Here is a 20,977-nt window from a genome sequence, read left to right on the forward strand (position 1 = left end):
TCGGGTGAGGCAGGAAGCGGGGGCTGCTCCGCGGAGGGGGAGGAGGCGCAGCGGCTTGTCACCACCCGACTGTGCTCGCCACCTCGGAGGCTGTGCTGGGCAGAGGTTCAGGGGAGCACTTTGGACGGCCTGTATGTATAGCGGATGGCCCGCAGGCTCCTCAGCCTTCACTTGGCTCTGTCACTCTGGTCGGCCAGTTTGCAAACATTCCTGTGCTTCTCCCAGTGCTTGACCTGGCACTCCCTGCAAGCAGATGGACGGTGAGCTGGTGGCCTATGTGGGAGTGGGGTTCTGAGTCCCAGGTTCTAAGACCCCCCTCCCCCACCTCACCTGCAGCAGTACCATTCCTTCTGGCACCGAGAGCAGCGCTTGGAGGCCTCTGCGCTGCAGTAGGCGCAACGGGGCTTCTCTGGAGCAATTGCCTGTAGCACGTCCAGCCTGTAGGTCTCAGCCCACCTGGGAAAGGGTCAGGGGGGCCTGACTGGACCTGGCAGGGGACACCGGAGCACCCCTTCCCCCCTGCCGGCCGCAGCAGCTGTCCGCACCTCCTTGCCTGCAGTCGCAAGTCCCGCTCAGAGGGACTGAACACGGTTCGCAGCTGGTGTTTGGCGATAGCCCGCCACTTGCCTCTGTTCTCTTGCTCCAGACGCGCCCAGATTTCTGGGATCTGGGGTAGGAAAGTGGCAAGGAGCATGGAGAAATGGATATAGGCGACAGCGTTCCTGAAGTGCGGACTTCCTAGTGCCTACCTGCTCCAACACCAGGTCTTTTTTCGGGGACTGGGCTTCAGTCAGGGCCAGGTGGGCCAGGAAGGCCTGCAGGTCCGTTAGATTGGGCAGCTGGTCCACTAGAGTGTCTGTGAGGAAGGCCCGAAGCTGGAAGGGTGTTGAGGGGAAGTCAGTATCATGCTGACCCGAGGACCAAAGAACAGATCAAGGCTGGGCTAAAGGTGCTCGCAGGGCCCACATCCCACTACTGCCGAGTTTTCCAAGTGGGCCACTACACTGCAACGATCTAATGGGGCTTGTAGTGACCTTGAGGGTAACTAGGGGCCACTTTCTGTTTTGCCTCAAAGAAGGTAGATTTAGGAGACTGGAGTGATGGTACGCTTTGCCTTGCACACAGCTGACCCAGGTTCCACCCCTAGCATCTGATTTGGTTCCCTGAGCACTGCCAGGAGTAAACCTGGAGCATCACCAGTGTCACCCAAAAACATCAAAACCAAAGAAAAAAGAAGTTAGGTAGGTAGGTAGATTTTGGGCCAGAGAGATAGTACAGTGGGTAGGGTTTTTTCCTTGTACACAGTTGATTTGGGTTTGATCCCTGTACCCCATATGGTTACCCAAGCACTCCCAGAAGTAATCCCTGAATGCAGAAACAGGAGGAACCCTGAGCATTGCAGAGTGTGGCCCAAAACCAAAAAATAAAAAAGAAGAAAAATTTGGTGGGGTAGCGCACAATTTTTCTTTCCCCCTGAGAAAGCATTTACTGGGACTTGAGAAATAAAAGGTAAAGGTAAAGGCCCTCCCGTTGATCGTCGATTTGCTCGAGCGGGCCCAGTAACGTCTCCATTGGAGACTTTGTTGTTACTGTGTCTGGCATATCGAATACTCTCGGTAGCTTGCCGGGCTCTCCGAGAGGGGCGGAGGGATCGAACTTGGGTCGGCCATGTTGGCCGCTTGTAAGGCGAACGCCCTACTCGCTGTGCTATCAGTAGGTCGGGTGCTTGCCCTGCACATGGCTGACCCAGATTCAATCCCTAGAACTCCATATGGCTCCTGAACACCATTCCTAGCACTGCAGCATATAGTTGCCTGAGCCCTGCCAGGAGAACTCTGAGAATCAGGAGCACACCTAGGGCGTGGCAAACAAAAACAACAACAACAACAAAGAAATAAAGGGCTATTTGATAGGCCAGACACATTTGACCTAACTCTGCATTAGTGGCTGTGTCTCCTGAGGCCCATAGGTAGAGGGCTGGGGTGAGTGGGGCTTGGGCAGTATGGGAAGATTTCACCTTGAGTAGCTGTCCCTTGGCAAAGTTGGTGAGGCAGTAGCGGTCCCGGGCTTCAGGGCTCAGCAACAGGTTGTACAGGGCGAGCCACACCTGCCCATCCAACTTGCTCAGCTTTTGCTGCTCTGAGGGGGCCACTGTCTTCCAGCAGCCTGCCTCAAACCGCTGCAGTGTGCCTAGGGAGAGGAAGCAGAGGAGGTCTCTGGACCAGTCTAGGCTAGGGTGCTGTTCAATCCAGAGCACTGCAAGTCCTCCGGATGGACACATGGGCTACTACCAAGCCCAAGCATAGGCTCATACTGGGCAAGGTGGCCTGCGGCTCTCTGTGGGCCTCACTTCCCTCAATTCTGGAGGCTGGCCTAGAAGCAGAGAGCTGGAGCTTAGGCTGACGGGGAGGCCTTACCTCCTTCCCCCTGCCGGCTCCAGGGACTGTGCTCCAGCAGCTCCACCAAGAGGCAAGGCAGGTTGTGGGTGCTGAGCATGCGGTTCAGGGTGCTCAGAGAAAGGCTAGGAGTGGGGAATGAAGCCGCTGAGAACAGGCCGCAGGCCCAGCTCCCAGCCCTCCACAGCAGGCTGCCCACCTATCCACGCAGTCTGTAATGTAGCGCAGCACGGAGAGGGCTTTCAGTGCGATCTCAAACTCCATCAACTCTGCCTGCTTCTGCAGCTCCTGGGGGGGGGGGGCACAGGGTGCTTAGGCAGGGCCACCCCTGCTGCTTCCAGCCTTCATCAGGCCCAGGGAAGCTCAACCCACCTGCATGGGGTTGCTGTACTGGGACTCCCCCTCCTCCTCCTCCTTCACCTCTTTTTCCAGGGGGCTACCATGGCCACTCCGGGCCACCAACAGAGTCAGTTTGCGATGGCAGTAGTCCAGCAGGTCCAAGACAGAGTCCTCTGCTGACTCACACACCTCCTGGGGAGTGGGCCGGGGAGGGGCGGCAGGGAGAGGATGGGGAGAGAGAATGGACGACATTCTGTCTGTTGCTTCCCACATAGAAAACAGGTCCCTGGCAGGACAGGAGTTGTGTGAGGAGGGTGGGCCTCACCTTATGGAAGAAAACCGTCTCCAGGAGGTTGATGATGGAGGCCTCATGGTGAACCTGACAGACACAGACTGGAGCTGCTGCAGGGGCTGCCAACTCTCCCTTCTAGTCCAGCACCCACTGGAGGGGCAGCTAGGGAGGGAATCAAGGGTGCAGCTCACCACCATGTATATGGGGAAGGTGTTCTGAGGCTTGAAGTCCTCCAGCTTGCACAGAACCGGGAACACCTTCTGCTTCCATATCTCCACAGTAATCAGCTCCTCCACCAGTGTTGGGATCTGAGCAGCACAGGGGAAGGGCAGGGACCAGGGACAAGGAGGAGTCTTTTTTGGGCCTGGCAACCCTCCTATCCCTGGCACAGACTCACACTGCTCTGCCCACATCTTCTTCTTTTTTGGTGGGGGAGATGGGGAGACAGTGGTGCTCAGTCTTACTCCTGGCTCTATGCTTAGAAATGAGACTCCTGGCAGGGCTCAGGGGACCATACGTGGTGCCGGAGATGGAACCGGGTTGGTCACATGCAAGGAAAGTGCTCTTCTTGCTGTATTATCACTTTGGCTCTGCCCACATCTTCATCCATGCTCCGTGCCCACCTTTTTTGCCTCTCTCTTGCTGGTTTTACCTTCCAGCTATTCCTGACATCTGTGGGGGCCAGCTTCCTCCTGTTTCCCATCCCCCATGCTCCACGTCCTTGTCTTGTTCCCAGGTTGCCGGTTCCCCTCTATGGAATCTCTCCTCCCAATTCAGGTGTCCCTCTTAGGCCAGCCTTCCTGCTCCTGCCCTGTCTTCTTCCTGGCCTCTGGTTTCTGAGATCTTGTGTGCCGCCACCTTACCCTTTTTCCTTGCAGAGGAACATTTTTGTTGAATAATATGTCAAGTTATCTATTAGATCCTGATCCAGCAAGGCTAATCTCTAATTTATGATTTTTTTTTAAAATTTGGGGCCACACCTGGCATTGCTCAGGGGTTACTCCTGGCTCTGTGCTCAGGAATCACTCCTGGCAGTGCTCAGGGAACCATATGGGATGCTATGAGATGCCAGGGATTGAACCTGGGTTTGTTGCAAGTCAAGCAACTTACCTGCTGTACTATATCTCTGGCTTTTTTTTTTTTTTGTGGAGAGGCTACTCCTAGCTCTGTGCATAGGAAAAACTCCCAATAGTGCTTGGGGGACCATCCTAGGATTGAGCTGGGGTTGGCTGAATACAAGGCAAGAACTTAATCTCTTTGCCCTAATTCCTGACTTCTAACTTCCTTAAAGAACAGATTCCTTCTTCCATTGTAAAATCCTAGTCTCAATTTCAGTGGCGGACCCTCTGGCCTTACCTTATATTCAGGAAGGCATTTATTTAGGGCTTTTTGTGGGGCAATTCCTGGCAGTGCTCAGGGATTATTCCTGGCGGGGGGGAGGGTGTTTTACTCCATATCTGGCAGTACTTAGAGGCTATTCCTGATTCTGTGCTCAGGAAATGACCCCTGGCAATACTCAGGGGACTATATGTGGTACCAGGGATTCAAATTGTGGTGCCAGGGATTCAAATTGGGGCTGTAGTCTTTGGAATCACATGCAAGGCAAGTGCCTATCCTTCTGTACTATCTCTCTGGCCCCATACTCTTGACTTTTCAGATTTCTCCAGTAGTGCATGAGGATCATGCAGTGTTGGGATGGAGCCTGGGTCTCCTGTATGTAAAGCAAGTCAAGAACTCAAGCCTATTAAGCTCTCTCTTGGATCCAAGAATGGTCCTCCCCTGTAGCTTGGGCTATCTTAAGATCACCATATCCTAATCAACCCATGCCCCAAAGCTGGTCTGGGGTACCAAGGTCCTGTTCAACAGGGGTGCAAAAGCAAATGTTTATTATACTTCTCCTTTGGGGAGGCTACAGACCAGCCAGAGGGAAGAACAGGTATCCAGAGTGTTCCTGAGAGATAGAGTAGCGGTGGAGGGGATTGAAGGTAAGAAGCCTGACTGTGACCCCAATATACCTTCCCATGGGTGACCAGCAGCTCCTGAATGGGCTCGCCCTGGCTGGCGGTGGCATCAAGAATGGCCTGCATGTTCAGCTTCTCCAGGTTCTCGTGCTGCTGGTTCCACCTGCCCCAGAGTTATAAGTATTTGGGTGCAGATGTGTGTGGTCTGAGTAGGCGATGGGGTCCCACTAAACGACTATATTCCCTTATTCCAGAAAGTTTTGCCTCCCCAGCTGGGGGCTCCTCCGCTCTGGGCAATCTCTCCGCCTAATATCAGGGCTGCATTCCACCCTTCTGAAGACCCTAATCCCATAACTTCCCTGACCTCCCCGTGTGTGTGTGTGTATAAGAGGAGAGAAACACCCGGCAGTGTCAGGATGAAACCCGGGGCTGCGCTCCACAATCCTTGCGGCCATCTCCCAGGTACCCCGCTGACCCTCGGTCGGGTGCTGCCTCACCCTCCGGAGCCCATCTCGAGCAGCGGGAAGCTTTGCAATCCCCGCACCAGCACATCAGCCTCCCCGGGTAGAAGCAGCTCCAGGTCGCTCATGTCTGTGCCGAAGTCAGCGAGCGTGGAGAACGGGTCCAGTTGACTCTAGGTAGCAGCACTGGGGTGAGGGTGCAGACAGGCTAGGGAAGATAATTTCCCGCCGAGCCAAAGTCTGGGACCGACGGTTGCCGAACAGTTGGTGTGAGTCGGTCCTCGTTGCCACGGAAACAGCGGGGCGCCTGCGCAATGACGCCTGACCCGCCCCTGCTCTTGTCCGGCGTGGTCCGCACTCGCTGGCCGTGACTCGCTTCTCCGGCTGCAGGCGGCAAGGCTGTAGCTATGGCTTACGAGGCTCTCGTAACTTCCAGACGCCCGTGACCTAAACTTTCTGCTTGGACGTCAAGTCGACCCGCACAGGGTGGGTCCCCACGGCCTCCCCAGCCCCGCTTGCACGGCTCCTTTCCAGCCCCGTGGAGGCGCTTCTCCCGGCTGCCCAGCGCCATCTGGTGGCTCTACCCGCTTAATACTAATTCTCCCATCTACTCTGGGCTGCGCACCTCCCCTGAAGTCAGGAAATGGGTCTCCCCTATCCCTTACCCCCCTCGGGCTGTGTTCAGAGTTTGCTCTTGGTTCCGCTCTGTGCTCAGGGATCACTCCTGCAGGACTCAGAGGACCATATGGAATTGCCAGGAATTGAACCCTGGTCATCTGTAAGGCAAAGACCCTACCCACTGTAGTATTGCTGGGGCCCCAGCCAAGGTTTCTTTTGTTAATTTTTTTTTAAAATAGATTTTATTTGGAGGATTTTTAGGTATGGAGGGAGGGAGAGAGAGTGAGAGAGTAAAGTTGACACGAAAGCATGAAAGTACACATCTCAAGAGGGGAGATGCGGGCGACACATGTGCTCGGGCACCACATGTGCTCGGCCACGTGGGCACAAGCAGCACATGGGCTCGGGCAGCAAATGCGCGCCTTGTTAATTTTTTTTAATTAAAAAAATTTTTTTTATGTATAAGTACTGCTATTTATTCAGCCACTGATTAGCTGATTGAATTGTGCATGAACTCCGTTTTTTTTTCATTTTTGGCAGAAAAAAACCTCCATTTTTTTTTCATTTTTTATAATTTTATTTATTGAATCACTGTGAGAGCAGTTACAGAGCTTTCAGGTCTGTCTCGGTCATGCAATGAAACACCTGTACCTTCACCACCACCAAAAAACCCAATATACCCCCATCCCACACCCTCCCCCTACCTGTGGGGCAGATGATTTCCACATTACTCTCTCTCTCCACTTTGATCACATTCAATATTTTGACACCAGACCCACCATTATTATTTGAGATTTTACCCCAACACTCAGATCTGCTGAAAAGGCAACAGTAGACAATTTGTGTTCTATTGCTGGTTATGAATAACATATGATGTCATGTGGCTGCAATAGTGGCTGCACAATTTTGAAATTCTGAGATTTTAACACTTAAATCTGGAGGGATTTCTGCCAAAAGCCACTGGGTTTTGAGATTTGCTCCTGAGTCTCTGGGATCATGGCCGTTGAGCAGCTTCATCAGGAGCCAGAGAGGCCATTCGTGAGCAATGACTCGGGATCTCGTTGGGACGGGGAGACCAGGACCAGCTTCACCCCCATCCTGTGAGGCCCAACAAGTTTCATCACTGCGGGCCCAGACCTGACTGTCCAATGGCCTCTGGAGGGTGATGGCCACCGAGCCGCCTAGGGGGAGCAGGCAGAGGGACAATACCCTTTCCCCCCTGGGGGTGGCCCGGCTACAGTAACCTACTGTGGGGTCAGGACGCATTTCTGCCAAAAGCCGCTGTGTTTCAAGATTCAGCCAAGGTTTCTTAAAGGTGCATATTAGACGTTGCTCTCTGGCCCGAGGGTGATTCTTTCCCTCAAAATTTTGTCTAACCAGGTTGCTAGCAGCGCTGCAGCTTCAGCTTTTGCCCCTCTCCTGCCTTGGGACTTCATTTTTTTCTTTTTGATTTGGAGGCCACACCCAGTGGTGTTCAGTCCAGTCCATACTTGAGGAGACCATAAGGGAGGATGGAAGTTAGGTCTACCACATGAAAGTGTCTTACCCCTTGTACTATGTCTCTTGCCTGGAACTTCATTTCTTCTTATTCTTTGAGTTTGGGGCCATAGTCAAAGATGCTCGGGACCTACTCCTGGCCCTATGCTCAGGTGATGTCAGGGGCCCCAATTCAGGCCACCAGCTTGCAAAGTCTTCATGTGTGCTAGCTCTCTGAACTATCTCCCCCATCAGGCAGTTTTTATTTTTGGGTCACCCTGTGCTCAGAGCCTGCTTCTGGCAGTGCTCTTCATTGGAGCTATCTCCCCACCAGAGGCTTCCTCTTTTCCCTCCTTCAGGCCTCAACTTATGCTACCTCCAAGGGCCCTTCCCAGCCCTGTAATGGGTTGCTGCTCCAACTCTGATCCCACATCACTCTTAAAGCTTCCTCTCCCTGATTTTTCTTTCAGTTTCTTATTAGCGGGCTTACTAGCGCCATCCTACTCAGCAGATGGCGCTCCTGAGCGCTTGCACCAAGGCCGCTCCACTCACTGTAGCATCTGCGCGGACTGCTCAGAGGAAGTACTCAAGGCAGGTAGGCAGAAATGAATGACTTTATTTACAGAAGTCTGGGTCAACCTTGAGGTGGGCCAGAGCAGTCTGCTGCTCTGTCCCTTTGTAGCAGGCAGGGTAGGGTAGGCAAGAATCTCCACTAGTTTCACTTCCAGCAGATGATGATGTTGGGGTCATTTTCCAGCCGTTCATCTAGCTCATGGTAGCTCATGCCTGGGCGTGGGGGTGGAGGTGAGGTCAGCAGCCTTAGCTTGGCCACCCTTCCCTGACCCCACCCCAACTGCCCACCCTGCCTCTACCTGTCTTGCAGCAGATCTCATCATAGCTGTGGCAGCCTGTGTAAAGTCGGGCCGGGCTCCGTTCTTCACGGGACACACGCACAGGATACTTCTGTAACCGCCGGATGAGGTTCTTCATAAGTCCAAACTGGATCAGTTTCCTGGGGTGGGTGGGGTTGCAAGAGAGAGGAGTGATGCCCTGGCCAGAACTCTTTACAGTCTGGTCAACCCCTTCCAGCATTGCCCACCAAGTCATCACCTTCAGGAAGCCTGCATGGACTAGCAGTACCATATGCTTCTGCTCAGTCATTACTTGCATTCTCTCGGATCCCCAAAGCTTCCCAAAGAAATACAAAATGGAGTGCCTCAGGAAACCCCCTCCCCCCATGCCCCTACAGAGCCCCCTCTGACCTTTCATCTACACGTTGCAGCTGCTGGGGATGGCGGCCAATGAGATCTCTCACAGTAGTGCCAGGGCTGAGGCTGCAGTATAGCTGGAACACATCCCGGAGACTGGCCCTCTTGTGCCCTGTAGGTGCCAGGGGTCAGCTCTCAAGGTGGCCCTCCTCTCCCCCATACAGCTGCCTCCAGAGCCTGTCCTTACCTTGCTTGGTCACGTAAGACAGACACGCCTCCTGCAGGGACTTGTCATCTACCAGGTCCTGGACCTTAGGTGTTGGGCAGTACACGTTGGAGTACTAGAAGGTAACAAGAGGCACAAGGGCCAGAGTGAGGGCTGGGAAGCCTTACACAGGGCCCATTTGGCCCAGTCACATGCTGTCTCCAGGGAGAAGCCTGACTCACCTACCTGGAGGATGGACACCAGTGTCACCACACCGTAGTACCTGGGGAGACAGAGGCGCTCAGCTTTTGAGAGTCATGCCTTCCCAGGCCCCACTCAGCCTTGGCCCTTCACTGTCCTAAGCCAATGGCCACCTCACTCACAGAAGGTTCTGGATGGCGATGCGCACCAGGTTGAGCTCCACGTCTGCCTCAGCTGAAATCTTCTGGACGTGGCGAAAACCATCAATGTAGGGCAGGATCTAGGCAGGGCAGGACAGGGTAAGGAAGGGCGGGATGAGGCCAAGGTTGTGGTGATTAGGAGGAAGGCCTGCACACCTGTTGTGTGGTGAGGTCCCACTGTGAGTTGAAGAAATCCTCCTTGTCCTTGGTAAAGACAGGCACATCATATTCCTGGGCCACAGGGGGGTCAGGCCGCTGCTCAATCACCTTCAAGTGGATGGTGTTGGACTCATCTGTAGGGGCCCCCATTCATATCCTTAGTGCCATTCCTCCCCAGCCCCTTTTTTGTTTGTTTCTGAGCCACACCTGGTGATGGTCAGGAGTTAGTCCTAGCTCTGTGTTCAGGAATGACTCCTGCTGGAGCCTATGGGACTAATGGGGTTCTAGGACTGAACATAGGTTAGCCATGTGCAAGGCAAGGCAAGTAGCCTACTCATTATACTATCTCTCCATACCCACCATTTCTTCTAAGGGGCTTTTTCTTGTTTTTTAGTTTTTGGCCACACCCAGCAGTATTCAGAGCATATTCCTGGCTCTGTGCTCAGGGATCATTCCTGGGTGGGGCTTGGGGAGGCATGGGGTGCCAGGAATTGAACTTGGGTCAGCTATGTGCAAGACAAGTGTCTTAACCACTGTACTATATTTCTGGCCCACAAAGAGACCCTTAATTTTCATTCATCCCTCTCATTCACCCTTGAGGTAAGCAGGCATTTCTGAATGAGCTAATTACCTCCTTTTATGGAGTAAGAGGAGAACCAGAGACGGCAAAGAACATGCAAAGAGCAGAGCTGGGGAGGTCTTGTTGGCCTCTCATTTCTCTAACCTCCTTCCCACAATGCACTGGACGCTGGCATCATCAGCCCCATTCTTGACTATTTCCTAGCCACTGGTGCATGAGTCTCATCCTTGCTTGGAGTCATCTTCCCCTGATACTTTCCTATCTACCCTTCTGCTGTCTTTGCAGAGGCTGGGCCTTACCAATGGGCAGAGTGCACCGGCCTGAGGCATTTAGCTCCTCCAGTAAGATGGTCATGATGGGCACCAACTTCTGCTTACTCTCCTCAGATGACACAAAGCTGCTCTCCAGCTGGAAGGGGCATGGACAGCATGGTGGGTATACCTCTCAGGATGCATGGCTAGCACCCTATCCCTAGTCTGGGGACACCTTCCCCAGCTCAGCCTGCCCACCCACTCAAGCCCATCATTTTGTGGACCTCCAGTGTGGTAAGGTAGCCAGCCAGTTTTTTGACAATGGGCTCAAGGGCACAGGTCTTGGCTTGGGCATCACACACGAAGCCTAGGTTGAAGAGCAGGGCATTGCGGCTGTACTTCTTGTGCTCAATGCACACCGGGCAGCCAATGAGTTTCTTCTCCATAGCTGTGCTAGACGGGGTGAAAAGATGCAAACAGTTAATTCCTTTAGTCTCCAGGCCTATCCACATTTCCTGCGAACCCCTCCATCCTCTCCTGTCCAAGGGTCTCACACAGTGATAAGCTTGTTCTGCAGCTCTGGCTTGGTGATGATGTACACCTGGACTGTGTCAAACAACTCCCGGGAGATGAAATCCTCAGGGACCTGGAGAGGGGAGCAGAGTGATAAGAGGCACCTTAGAACTGTTTCTCAACTTTTTTTTTTTTTTTGCTTTTTGGGTCACACCTGGCAATGCTCAGGGGTTACTCCTGGCTCATGCACTCAGGAATTACTCTTGGCAGTGCTCGGGGGACCATATGGAATGCTGGGAATCGAACCCGGGTCGGCCAGTGCAAGACAAATGCCCTATCTGCTGTGCTATCATTCCAGCCCGTTTCTCAACTTTGTCCAACTGTGGCCCCTTCCAACCTCATTCCTTTCCTGTGACTCCCCCCAGTCTACCGGCCCCCTAGTCTTGTGCTCTAAATGCTTCATTTATCTGATCTCACCTGTGGCCCCTTGGAATGTTCAGTGGTTGAAAAACACTGCCTTAGAGGACCATGGAGCTGAAGAGTCAGGGTGACCTAAAAAGCAGAAAACTGCTTCTCTCGCTTTTCTTCTTTCCTCCAGGCTATTATTGTTGCTGTTATTATTAGGCTTTTGGGCCACACCCGGTGGTGCCTTACTCCTGGCTCTGAGCTCAGGAATTACTCCTGGCGGTGCTTGGGATACCATATGAGATGCTGGGGATGGAACCTGGGTCAGCTGGGTGTAAGGCTAACACCCTACCCGCTGTACTATCTCTCCGGCCCTCTCAGGGCTTATTACTGTTGACCGTATGGGGTTCCAGGGATTGAACCCTGGTCAGCTGTATGCCAGACAAACGCCCTACCCGCTGTATTCTCTCTCCAGCCCCTGCCTCTACTGTTGTTTCTAGTCATTGGCTATGTTTTTGTTTTCATTGGCCATGTTTTATGTTTTTATGTCTCCTGGCTTTTGCGTATATACTATACCCTTCAGCTCTACTCCCCTTATTTAAATTCCTGTGCATGCAGAGTGGATCGTCCACTGTGGCCCCTCTGCTCTCCTCTGCCCCCCAAGTCGTGATCTCCCGCAATCACTGCCCATGTGATGATTATCGGCCCCAACACCCCGGGAGCCAGGGCCAGCATTAGAGTATCCTCTCCGATACTGTCTGCGAACGAGAGTGGCGTGCCGCCGTGTCTGCGTGCAGCACGGGGATCCACACCGCCTCCCCGCGAACCTGGGTGGTACCTGATAGGTGATCTTGGGTCCCAGCGTGGGGTGGAATTCGCTGAAGAAAATACATTCGATGCGGCAGCCGCTGCCCATGGCTCCAACGGGCGAGAATGGGCAGTTCCCAGGTGCCCAGATACTGGAAACACACCTGCCAGAAGCAGCCCAAAGCCCCGCGTCTTGGGATCGCGCAGGCCTGCGCGCTCCTGCGCGCGAGCGGCCAGCTGCTCACGGGCGCCTGCGCACTGCGGCTCAGAGGTGTGGCTGAGGGTGGGTGGGGCTCATCCAGGAAGTCCCGGGCGGGTACGTCGCACCCGGAAGTGAGGAGACGGAGCGGCGGCGCGCACGGCCGGCCCCCGAGTATCCCGTTTTCTCGGGAAGAAGTCACCGCGGACGGCCGGTGTTGCAGGTGAGGCAGGCTGGTCCCTAGCGGTAGAGGCTGCATGAGAGCCGCACAGGCGGGTGCTGTGCACTAATGCATTCACGCTGTCGTACGGATGCAGCCGGGAACTACAACTCCCCTAGTGCTCCATATTCTTCCTGCTGGCGCTCTTGGCAGGAGACGGCGTGGTGCACTCTGGTACTTGTAGTCTTAATACACGGTCTTGCGCATCCTACCTGGAAGGTGGGTCAGTGATCATTTCCAGTTCGCATATGGGTACATGCTGATAGGCCACCGATCACGGCAGCTTTATAGTAACTACTCCTGGTACTTGGCTTGCTACTTTGCCTCTCTACCTTAACTTCTATCTTAATTTCTTGAAAGAGACTGATATTCCTGTCTAGCCCTTTCTCCAGTGAGGAACTGATATAGGGTACCTGAGACTCTTGCCCCTCTGTCATGTTTTCAGGCTACAGGTACCGGCCTGGATGACCATGGCCCTTTCTGTGGAAACCGAATCACACATCTACAGAGTTCTACGCACTGCCTCTGGAGCTGCTGCCCACCTTGTGGCCTTGGGCTTCACCATCTTTGTGACTGTGCTTGCCAGACCTGGCTCCAGTAAGTAAAATTCATGGTTGACATCTGGGAAAGAAAAGTTACGCCTTTTCTGGGCAGCAAGGGCAGTAGGAATCCTTGTATCCATCTCCTGGAACAGACCTGGATGACTGGGCATGAACGAACCACAGAATGTTGGAGGGATAAGTAGGACAGAGCAGGTGGATATGGGAGCTCTGCCAACTTGGCCCTGCCCCAGAGTACCTGGATTCTTTCTTTGTCTTGGTGCTTTAGTTGACTGCCTTTGCAGTGTGCTGCAGAAAGGAAGGAGGACTGACAGAAAAGTCGCCAAGCATGGCCTCTAACCCAGGGAGGAACTGGGAAGAGACAATAGGTATTGGGTCAGCTTGCAAAAAGAAGTGGTTCACAATCTGACAACACTGCTTTGGGCCGTGAACTGCCGTTTCCCTTAGCCTGTCAGGGATGGTATGGCTGGCTGGGTTCTTCTTGCTTCAGCCCCAAAAAGCCTCCTCTTCTCATTCCAGGTTTGTTCTCCTGGCACCCTGTGCTTATGTCTCTGGCTGTAAGTAGTGGGTCTGACCAGATCTTAGGGGATTAGGGGAGATGCGGGAGGTAGTATAGGTATGGGCAGTGGCCCTGAGGCCTTTTAATCCTTACACTCAGTATCTGTTTGGATGGGATATGGGATTGGAAGAATTGCCTGTGTCATCTTTTGCCCAACTCCATCTCTGACTTGAACCCCAGGATGTTTAAGACCAAGTACAAGTTGGTTGAGCTCATTTTAAGCACAAAATGAGGCTTCACTCACCTCCATGCAGGAAGCTTAGGAATGCATTTGGATGATGGGTTGGAGGACAGTGGGCTGAAAGCATGCTTTGCATGTAGGAAGCCTGGCACTGCATGGTTCCCTGAGTACTTCTGGGTAATCCCCACCCAACCACCCACCAGAACTGGGAGTAGCACCCTGAGTCATGAACAGGTATGGTCCAAAACAAGAAAAAAGGAAAAAAGAAAAAGAAAAAAGGAATGCATCTGGGTGAATGTGTTCCTTTATACCTTAATCTATAGTGACACATCTAGTTTTCCCTGTAACAGTACACCTATGCAGCTAGTGCTTGCCAAGAAACTGTATCCATTCTGTGTCAAAGAAACAGATCTTGTGAATCATTTATGACTCTCACATCTCAAACCTTGTGTGCTGGGTAACAGAGATAGCATTTTAGAAAAGCATCCAGGAAGAAGCTTGGAGAGGCACCTTGCTGGTTCCTCAGGCTGGATGTTATATCCAGGAGTTCTCCAGGCTTGCCCCTCATAATGGATACTGTTGTCGGTGGTGAGAGAATGAAGAGGGGGGACTGCTGGCATTTACTGGCAGCTTGTTACCTAAAGCCCTCTTCTCCTCACTTTGTGTCCCATTCCTGTCTTCCCAGTTCTCTTTCCTGATGACCGAGGCCCTGCTGGTATTCTCTCCTGAGAGTTCGTTGCTGCGCTCCCTCTCTCGGAAGGGCCGGACACGCTGTCACTGGGTACTGCAGCTGCTGGCCCTGCTGTGTGCACTGCTGGGTTTGGGCCTTGTCATCCTCCACAAGGAACAGCTGGGCAAAGCCCACTTGGCCACGTGGCATGGGCAGGCTGGGCTTTTAGCTGTGCTGTGGGCCGGGCTGCAGTGCTCAGGTGGGGTGGGGCTACTCTACCCCAAACTGTTGCCCCGATGGCCCCTGGCCAAGCTTAAGCTGTATCATGCCACTTCTGGTCTAGTGTGCTACCTCTTGGGTAGTGCCAGCCTTTTGCTGGGCATGTGTTCACTCTGGTTCACTGCCACAGTCACTGGTGGGTTCTGGTACCTGGCTGTGCTCTGCCCCATTATCACAAGCTTAGTCATCATGAACCAGGTGAGCAATGCCTACTTGTACCGCAAAAGGATCCAGCCATAAGCTCTTCCCAATTTAGGGGAATCCTGGGTTTGCTCCAGCTGGGCTGGATTCTCTCAGTTGACTAGGTCATGGGGCCACCTCAGGCACTGGAGCAATCAGAGGAGGAGTCCTGTGTGCAACATTCCTGCTTGCTCCCTCCCCCCCATGAGTGTGCCCCCTTTCCTCTCCTTTGTCAGAGGAGGATATATATGAATTATGTCTGGATAAAGCTGGGATTGTAAGAGTGCTTCCCCAGAAATTCAGTTCACGTTGGTATGTCCAGAAATTACAGGAGGAAAAAAAAAGTAAAATAAATGACTGAAAAGACTAACTGGGAGGCAGAGCCCAGAGTTGAGGGTAGTTCTTGCAACTGCTGTCAGCACGAAATGTTGGGCAGCTGGGTAAGATGGTCATCCCTTGTCCCGGATTGCTCACTGACAAGCATGCAGGCCCTAGGCTGTCACTGAAAGGAACAGCTGTGTCCTGTAAGCCTCCCACCTGCCTGCTATGCTGGGGTCTCCAGACTGGTGGTCAGATCTCAAAAATGCCTGGATGGGAGCTGGGGATGGGCTGTCTTCCTAAGTGTCATGCACCAAGCGCTCTGCCTTTGAGGTAGGCCAAGGATAAGACCAGTTCCTGGGTTAGGGAGGAAGCTCAGGTGCAGAACAGTTGTCTTTTTCTAGGCTTAATCCTTAACACCAAAAAAAGGGCTTTGATAGAGACTGGAAGATAGTAGAGCAGCTAAGCCATTTTCCTTGGATGCAGATAATTAAGTTTGATCCCTGGCACTACATATGGTCTCTTGAGCCCACCAGCGGTGAATCCAGGAGTTTTCAGGAGTTAGCCCTGAAAACTGCTGATGGGCCCAAAACCAAAAGGAAAAAAAAAGGCTGTGATAAGAACCCCTTAATCGTTGGTCTGTGACCAGGGCCTCCCTTGACTGGGGAACGGAGGAAAGAATACATTAAGGCTGAGGTGGCAGCTCTGGAGGATATTGGCAGTAGGCATAGAGTTAATGGTGGGAGCAGTGGACATGGGTTGCTGATCCTAGTTGGAATTTCCCTAGGGAGGGACCAAGTCCCCTAAATGGAAACACCCCCAAAGCTGAGCAAAGTAAGGGGGCTGCACAAGGTGGTCTTACAGAGCCGAGGAGCCATACCTCAAAGAACTGCTTTATTGATACTGCGAGGCTGGGCTTAGCCGCCCGATCAAGTGGTCCTGTAGAAAATACCTGGGGACCATGGCTGCTCTGGCCCAGAAGCAGTCACCGCCACAGTACAGGGAATCAAATCTTGACATGAACATAGTCTTTCTGGGGTGGGCAGGGATGTGCAACTCAGGGCTTGCTCCTGCACAAAATGTTGCGGGCTTGCTCCTGCTTCGCCATAAAATGTCGTTTTTCTTTTGGCAATTTCCTGCCTTGGCTCTAGGCTCTCGGCAACCAGTCTCAGGTGTGAAGGCTGACTTGGGAGTTGTGGCACCTGTTGTCCCTTGTTTGGGGCTGCCTGCTGGAATACAGTCTTACCTCAGATGGCCTGGGACTGTCTGATGCCTTAGAAGTCCCGTTCCTGGCATAGTGGTTGTCTGGAGTTGGAACCAGGTAACAAGAATCCTGGGTAGTGTTGGCAAGAAACAGAAGACTGTGAAAATCTCCAGTGGGCCTTCTTCCCTCTCCTCAGAGCAGTCAAAGCTCTGGAGTAGCGGAGAGGGTGTCAAGGGGAGCATGGGCGAAGAGGCGTTACACTTGAGGTGGTCTGGAGTTACAGCTTTTGGGGAGCTGCCTCAAAGGTGATTAGGCTGGACTCTGGGAGAGCCCCCTTTCCTGGTAGTGTGGGAGCCTTGTCTGAAGGCAGCGAGTTTTCCACCTTGGCCCCAGCCTCCTCTTCGTCGTCGTCCATGCTGGGCCAGACAGACTGGTCCTCCACTCTCTTCAGCCGCTCATTCAGGGCCTTCAGGGCCAGTTGCCTGGTCAGAGGAAAGATGGCAGGTCACTCTGGGTCTGGACTAGGCCCCTGCCTGGCTGTCTCAGGAAGCTGACACCTGTTTCTGCTCAGGCTCCCTGTATCCCTGTCTCCGTGCAGGCTCTGGACTCACAGAGATTTGGACTCACTATATCATCAGAATGAGGACTCAAAGGCTAAAGCCTTCCCTTTATAACTGGGGTACCAACAGATTGAAAAGGCCAGTTTGGGATCTGCCAGACCACCCACCTGGCAGCCCAAAGACTGATTCTGAGAGTGGTACTACAGAGTGGGCAGAACTGGTGTTCTGGGCAGATGGGTGGCAGGGCAAACCCTTGGACAGAACTTTCTGATTGGGCAACAGACACCATACCCAAGGAGAGGGTTGTTACTTCTCCCCTCTCTTTATTAGGGTGTCATGAGTCCTTTGGCGTGACTGTGTGGGGAAAGCTGAAATTCAAACACCTGCCTCAGCTCTCAGCCTGGGAAACAGGCCAGCTTGGGCTGCCCACCCCTCCTACCTGACTGTTAATATTCTTCCCAGAAATACCAGGACCACAGCAGACTGCAGGGTCATACTTAGCCTTTGTAGAAGAGATAAAGGAAAAATCGCCAGTGAGTAGGTCATGGCCTAGAACTTAAGCCCCCTGGCTCCAAAGGGCAACCCTTGAGGGTCCTGCTAAAGAGCCATGCAAGACTCTTGCTGCCAGTGATAGCTTCTGGGAGCACTACTGTGGCTCCTTGATGCCTCAGCCTGGAGACCGCCTGTGGAGGTTTCCAGATCCGGCAAAGAACCAACATCTCCATCATGCCAGGGTGTGTGACAGGAAAGATAACAAGGACACAGGTACAGGAAGTCCCAGCATATTTCCAACCTGTCCTTTAGCGTAACACACAGCAAGTTGGCAGTCAAAATGTTTTTTCCCCCTGCTGCTACCGACCCAGACACCTGCCCCATGGAATCCCTTGTCAGTTCTCTTAAAATGCCAAAGCAGTGGCCTGTTAATGATTTCCTTATAAGGGTCAAGGATGAGAAACTGCTTCCTTCTACTCAGAACCATTGGGGTGTGGGAGCTGTATGCAGTTAGATCTCAAACAGATTGGAGAAACTTGCACCCCTAGTAAGCTAATAACCATTAGGCTTGCTGCATCCTACACACACACACACAGACCCCGCCCCACCCCATCCACCTGTTAATCTCCTTTGATCTAGGCAAGGATATTGTGAATATCAGCCAACCCTAACAATCCAAGAACTCTCATCGACAGAGTTCACTGTCAGTGAACTCTGGCTAACTCCACCTCAAGTGCTTTGAGGGCAGTTAGTATAAAAGCTCTCTGGCTCCATCTCCACTAGATAAGGTTAAGACATTTTTTTTTTAATTTTAGGATTTATTAGCCAGAGACAAATATAGGCTACAGAATTAGGCCCTGGCGCTTGGGTAACATGTGTATCTTTGACACCCACCATCTTGGACCACAGTAACCTGTCACCCTTTCCAGCTAGAAACTATGAACAATGGGACATGGAGCTTGGAAAACAACTCAAAGGCATGGAACACAGACCTGGCATGCTGGGGGTCTCGGGTCTGATGTGGCACTGCCTGGCCTCCCAAGCATTGCCAGTATATCCATGGTGAACCCCAAAATAAAACAACAAAGGGATTGACCTCAAACCCACAGCTCACTGGAGAGCACACAGAGGGCTAACTTCAGAATTTATAAAGTGACCAAGCCAAGAACTTGTTCCTTAGGTGAGCAAAAGCAGAGCTTTGACAAAGTGCCTGTTCTAGATTTCAATATTCAAGTAAACACATACCTTCAAGAAGGCTGGAAATGGAGCTATGACCACTCTCAGTCTACAGAGCTGAGCTAGCTTAAAAAAAAAGAGGTGTCTTGCCCTGGCCAAGGTGTATCCAGTGAATAATTCAGCCAGGTTGCCTGATGGCTTGGTTTACAGATAAAAGAAGGGTGGTTTCTATCCCAAGGTGTGGTCAGCAGACTCCCTCAATCCTGTGTCCTGGTTTTGGGGTACATATACTCCATGTGGTGGCTAACCCTAGTAGTACCCAAGTAAGAGGCAGAGAAATACAACATCTAAACTGAGACACTTGGAAATTGGGGGTACTCCAGATGGCTTCTAAAGGTTTCCAAGTCTCCTCTGTTATTCCTTCCCTATTGGGGTGAAATGATTCAGCAGGTGGTTTCTGGCTACCACAAGATTAGGCTCTAGGATCCCAACGGTGTGAGAAAAGGCCAGGGTTATGTGTACCATGCTTCCTTTTGGTGTCTCAAAAAGCATCAAAGGAAACTGGGCATTCCTTGAGATATCTTAAGTGGCCTGGGCACAGGAAGGCAACTTTTACTTCCTAGTGTTGGAAAATACTAGATGCTATTTCTCAAGACACACAAACCAGACTTGATCTCTTCCTGAATCTACCTAACACCTGAACCCTGGCTGCCACCTACGCACAGCAAGCATCTCAACTGTCAGAATGTGACTCGAACAAGCAACACTCTCCTAGCTTGACAAGGATGCACGAGATTCCACAGTACCTTCTCCGCTCTGCGTCCTGAGGGTCTGTGCCCGGGAGGCTGATGGTGATGGAGGACGGGGCGCCCACATCATAGCGCTTCACTGTCTTCTGGCAGAGCTTCACCTTCACCAGGAGGCCATGCACCAAGTTCGCCAACAGCCCCACCACGGGCTGCAGGATCTCAGGGAAGAAGGTGGCGAATGCAAAGTGGTCAGCCATGTCCCCTCGGCCTCGGCTATGGCGCTGGTAGAAGCGAAGGTACACCCAGCTGGACAGCAGCCCGAAGCCGTAGGAGGCCAGGGCTGGACTCTGAAGCAGAGTGGCTAGCCGCAACAGCAGCAGCAGCCCCAGCAGCAGCATGGGCACCACACTGACCCGCACCTGGGGCACTCGTAGGACCACGCAATCCCCCATGGTTTGCTTGAGTGCCACTAGGACTCCCCCAAGGAAGCCCAGGGCACCGTGGATGCGGATAGTGAAAAGGTAGACCAGGTTGAAGGAAGCCATGTAGGTGAGGAGGTAGGCAAAGGCCCCCAGCAGCCCCACAGATACATTCACCACCGAGAAGAAGATGAGCAGCTCCAAGGCCCCCCAGAGAGGCTCCAGCAAACGTCCTGCTACCACCACTGTGGCCAGACTGATGGCCACATCCCACACATGCTGCTCCATCAGCCCATGGGTGGCCAGGGTCCAGATCCAGAAGTTGGGTGGAAAGAGGTAGCCTGGGGTGACCGCCAGGCAGCCTGTGTCCACGGCGAAGGACAGCAGGTAGAGGACTAGTACCGCTGTGCACAGGGCTTTCACCACCACGCTGGCGCTGGCCAGGATGGCCCCCAAGTGCTGGCGAGCGCCCGGCAAGGCGCGCTGCATCTTCCCGGCGAGTCGATTTGCGGGAAGGGTTTAGTGGGCTCGGGGCCTCCCCGGGGCCTTGTTCCAGTCCGGCCCCGTCGGGAGGCCCGGGCTCGGCCTAGTCACTGGCCTATGGCCCCGGTGAAGGCTCCACTTCCGGTTGGGGCGGCTCCAGTCACACAGGGCCGAGTGTGGTCGCGGGGCCCGAAGTTGGCCCCTCGCGGGGACCTGAAAGAAGGCCCGAGGCGGCTTCAGCACGCCTGCCTGCCCGCCCTGTGGCCCCCCGCCGACCGGGCTGGCGCTGATCTCAGGACTCGGCTTCCTCCATTCGCTCCGGGCCTGCAATCCGCGCGGGAACGGAGCCGAGTTTGGGGACTGAGTCAATCCTAGCCAGCTCCGGGTCTGGGTCTTGGGCTTGGCTACGACCCGTACCTCCTCCCTACTCAGGCGCCGACAAACAGCGGCGCTGCGCCTGCGCGTCCCAGGAGGCGGTGAGCGCAGGTCTTCCGGCTCCGCGGCATGCCGGGACACGCAGTCCCAGGCCGAAGCGAGGGTTCCAAGTAGAACTACAAGGCCCAGGAGGCTGTGCGCCCGCGCCATTCCTGGTGATGCCGGTGGTACTAGGCGGGTGTGCCTGGGAGTTGTAGTTCTCAGGACTGTTTCCGCCGGGC

The 20,977-nt window shown here is 53.4% G+C and overlaps 4 protein-coding genes across 7 annotated transcripts; 1 reads left to right on the forward strand and 3 right to left on the reverse strand.

Annotated features, from left to right (window-relative positions):
• Positions 1-94: 94 nt before the first annotated feature.
• Positions 95-5,610, reverse strand: ZMYND10 (zinc finger MYND-type containing 10). Its single transcript, XM_056129023.1, has 12 exons — positions 5,486-5,610; positions 5,043-5,151; positions 3,219-3,335; positions 3,061-3,114; positions 2,769-2,927; positions 2,596-2,684; positions 2,418-2,521; positions 2,018-2,190; positions 750-875; positions 546-667; positions 331-456; positions 95-243 (listed from the first exon to the last, which is right to left on the reverse strand). Exons 1-12 carry the CDS (start codon positions 5,575-5,577, stop codon positions 168-170), a joined length of 1,347 nt encoding a protein of 448 aa, XP_055984998.1. The 5' UTR covers positions 5,578-5,610; the 3' UTR covers positions 95-167.
• A 2,540-nt stretch (positions 5,611-8,150) lies between these two features.
• Positions 8,151-12,233, reverse strand: NPRL2 (NPR2 like, GATOR1 complex subunit). Its single transcript, XM_056129011.1, has 11 exons — positions 12,104-12,233; positions 10,902-10,993; positions 10,632-10,800; positions 10,396-10,504; positions 9,514-9,650; positions 9,340-9,437; positions 9,203-9,239; positions 8,999-9,092; positions 8,806-8,923; positions 8,416-8,555; positions 8,151-8,329 (listed from the first exon to the last, which is right to left on the reverse strand). Exons 1-11 carry the CDS (start codon positions 12,179-12,181, stop codon positions 8,262-8,264), a joined length of 1,140 nt encoding a protein of 379 aa, XP_055984986.1. The 5' UTR covers positions 12,182-12,233; the 3' UTR covers positions 8,151-8,261.
• On the forward strand, positions 12,105-15,567 carry LOC130037283 (transmembrane reductase CYB561D2). 4 transcript variants are annotated; one of them, XM_056129016.1, is made up of 4 exons: positions 12,105-12,494; positions 12,937-13,088; positions 13,571-13,608; positions 14,477-15,566. In XM_056129016.1, exons 1-4 carry the CDS (start codon positions 12,199-12,201, stop codon positions 14,978-14,980), a joined length of 990 nt encoding a protein of 329 aa, XP_055984991.1. In that variant the 5' UTR covers positions 12,105-12,198; the 3' UTR covers positions 14,981-15,566. The 4 variants fall into 4 exon arrangements, with proteins under 4 accessions (XP_055984991.1, XP_055984992.1, XP_055984993.1 ...); XM_056129017.1 differs by lacking the exon at positions 12,105-12,494 and adding an exon at positions 12,588-12,794 and having other exon boundaries at positions 14,477-15,567; XM_056129018.1 differs by lacking the exons at positions 12,105-12,494; positions 13,571-13,608 and having other exon boundaries at positions 12,953-13,088; positions 14,477-15,567.
• A 548-nt stretch (positions 15,568-16,115) lies between these two features.
• On the reverse strand, positions 16,116-20,773 carry TMEM115 (transmembrane protein 115). The gene is made up of 2 exons (XM_056129012.1): positions 19,477-20,773; positions 16,116-16,924 (listed from the first exon to the last, which is right to left on the reverse strand). Exons 1-2 carry the CDS (start codon positions 20,325-20,327, stop codon positions 16,720-16,722), a joined length of 1,056 nt encoding a protein of 351 aa, XP_055984987.1. The 5' UTR covers positions 20,328-20,773; the 3' UTR covers positions 16,116-16,719.
• Between the last annotated feature and the right edge of the window lie 204 nt (positions 20,774-20,977).

The sequence above is a fragment of the Sorex fumeus genome, unplaced genomic scaffold (assembly GCF_029834395.1).
Source record: "Sorex fumeus unplaced genomic scaffold, SorFum_2.1 ptg000072l, whole genome shotgun sequence".
Lineage (NCBI taxonomy): Eukaryota > Metazoa > Chordata > Mammalia > Eulipotyphla > Soricidae > Sorex > Sorex fumeus.

What these genes read in the sequence shown, in the direction of transcription:
- TMEM115 (XM_056129012.1), bottom strand. Translation starts at nt 20,327, where the DNA reads ATGCAGCGCGCCTTGCCGGGCGCTCGCCAGCACTTGGGGGCCATCCTG. An exon ending in CAGGACGCAGAGCGGAGAAG is followed by an intron (nt 16,925 to 19,476) that starts GTACTGTGGAAT and finishes TCCTCTGACCAG; the next exon opens with GCAACTGGCCCTGAAGGCCC.
- NPRL2 (XM_056129011.1), bottom strand. Translation starts at nt 12,181, where the DNA reads ATGGGCAGCGGCTGCCGCATCGAATGTATTTTCTTCAGCGAATTCCAC. An exon ending in ATCGCCATCCAGAACCTTCT is followed by an intron (nt 9,240 to 9,339) that starts GTGAGTGAGGTG and finishes CTGTCTCCCCAG; the next exon opens with GTACTACGGTGTGGTGACAC. An exon ending in TGAGATCTGCTGCAAGACAG is followed by an intron (nt 8,330 to 8,415) that starts GTAGAGGCAGGG and finishes CCCCACGCCCAG; the next exon opens with GCATGAGCTACCATGAGCTA.
- LOC130037283 (XM_056129016.1), top strand. Translation starts at nt 12,199, where the DNA reads ATGGGCAGTTCCCAGGTGCCCAGATACTGGAAACACACCTGCCAGAAG. An exon ending in GCGGACGGCCGGTGTTGCAG is followed by an intron (nt 12,495 to 12,936) that starts GTGAGGCAGGCT and finishes TCATGTTTTCAG; the next exon opens with GCTACAGGTACCGGCCTGGA. An exon ending in GCTTGCCAGACCTGGCTCCA is followed by an intron (nt 13,089 to 13,570) that starts GTAAGTAAAATT and finishes TTCTCATTCCAG; the next exon opens with GTTTGTTCTCCTGGCACCCT.
- ZMYND10 (XM_056129023.1), bottom strand. Translation starts at nt 5,577, where the DNA reads ATGAGCGACCTGGAGCTGCTTCTACCCGGGGAGGCTGATGTGCTGGTG. An exon ending in CCTTCCCCATATACATGGTG is followed by an intron (nt 3,115 to 3,218) that starts GTGAGCTGCACC and finishes TGTGTCTGTCAG; the next exon opens with GTTCACCATGAGGCCTCCAT. An exon ending in CCAAGGGACAGCTACTCAAG is followed by an intron (nt 876 to 2,017) that starts GTGAAATCTTCC and finishes ACACCCTTCCAG; the next exon opens with CTTCGGGCCTTCCTCACAGA.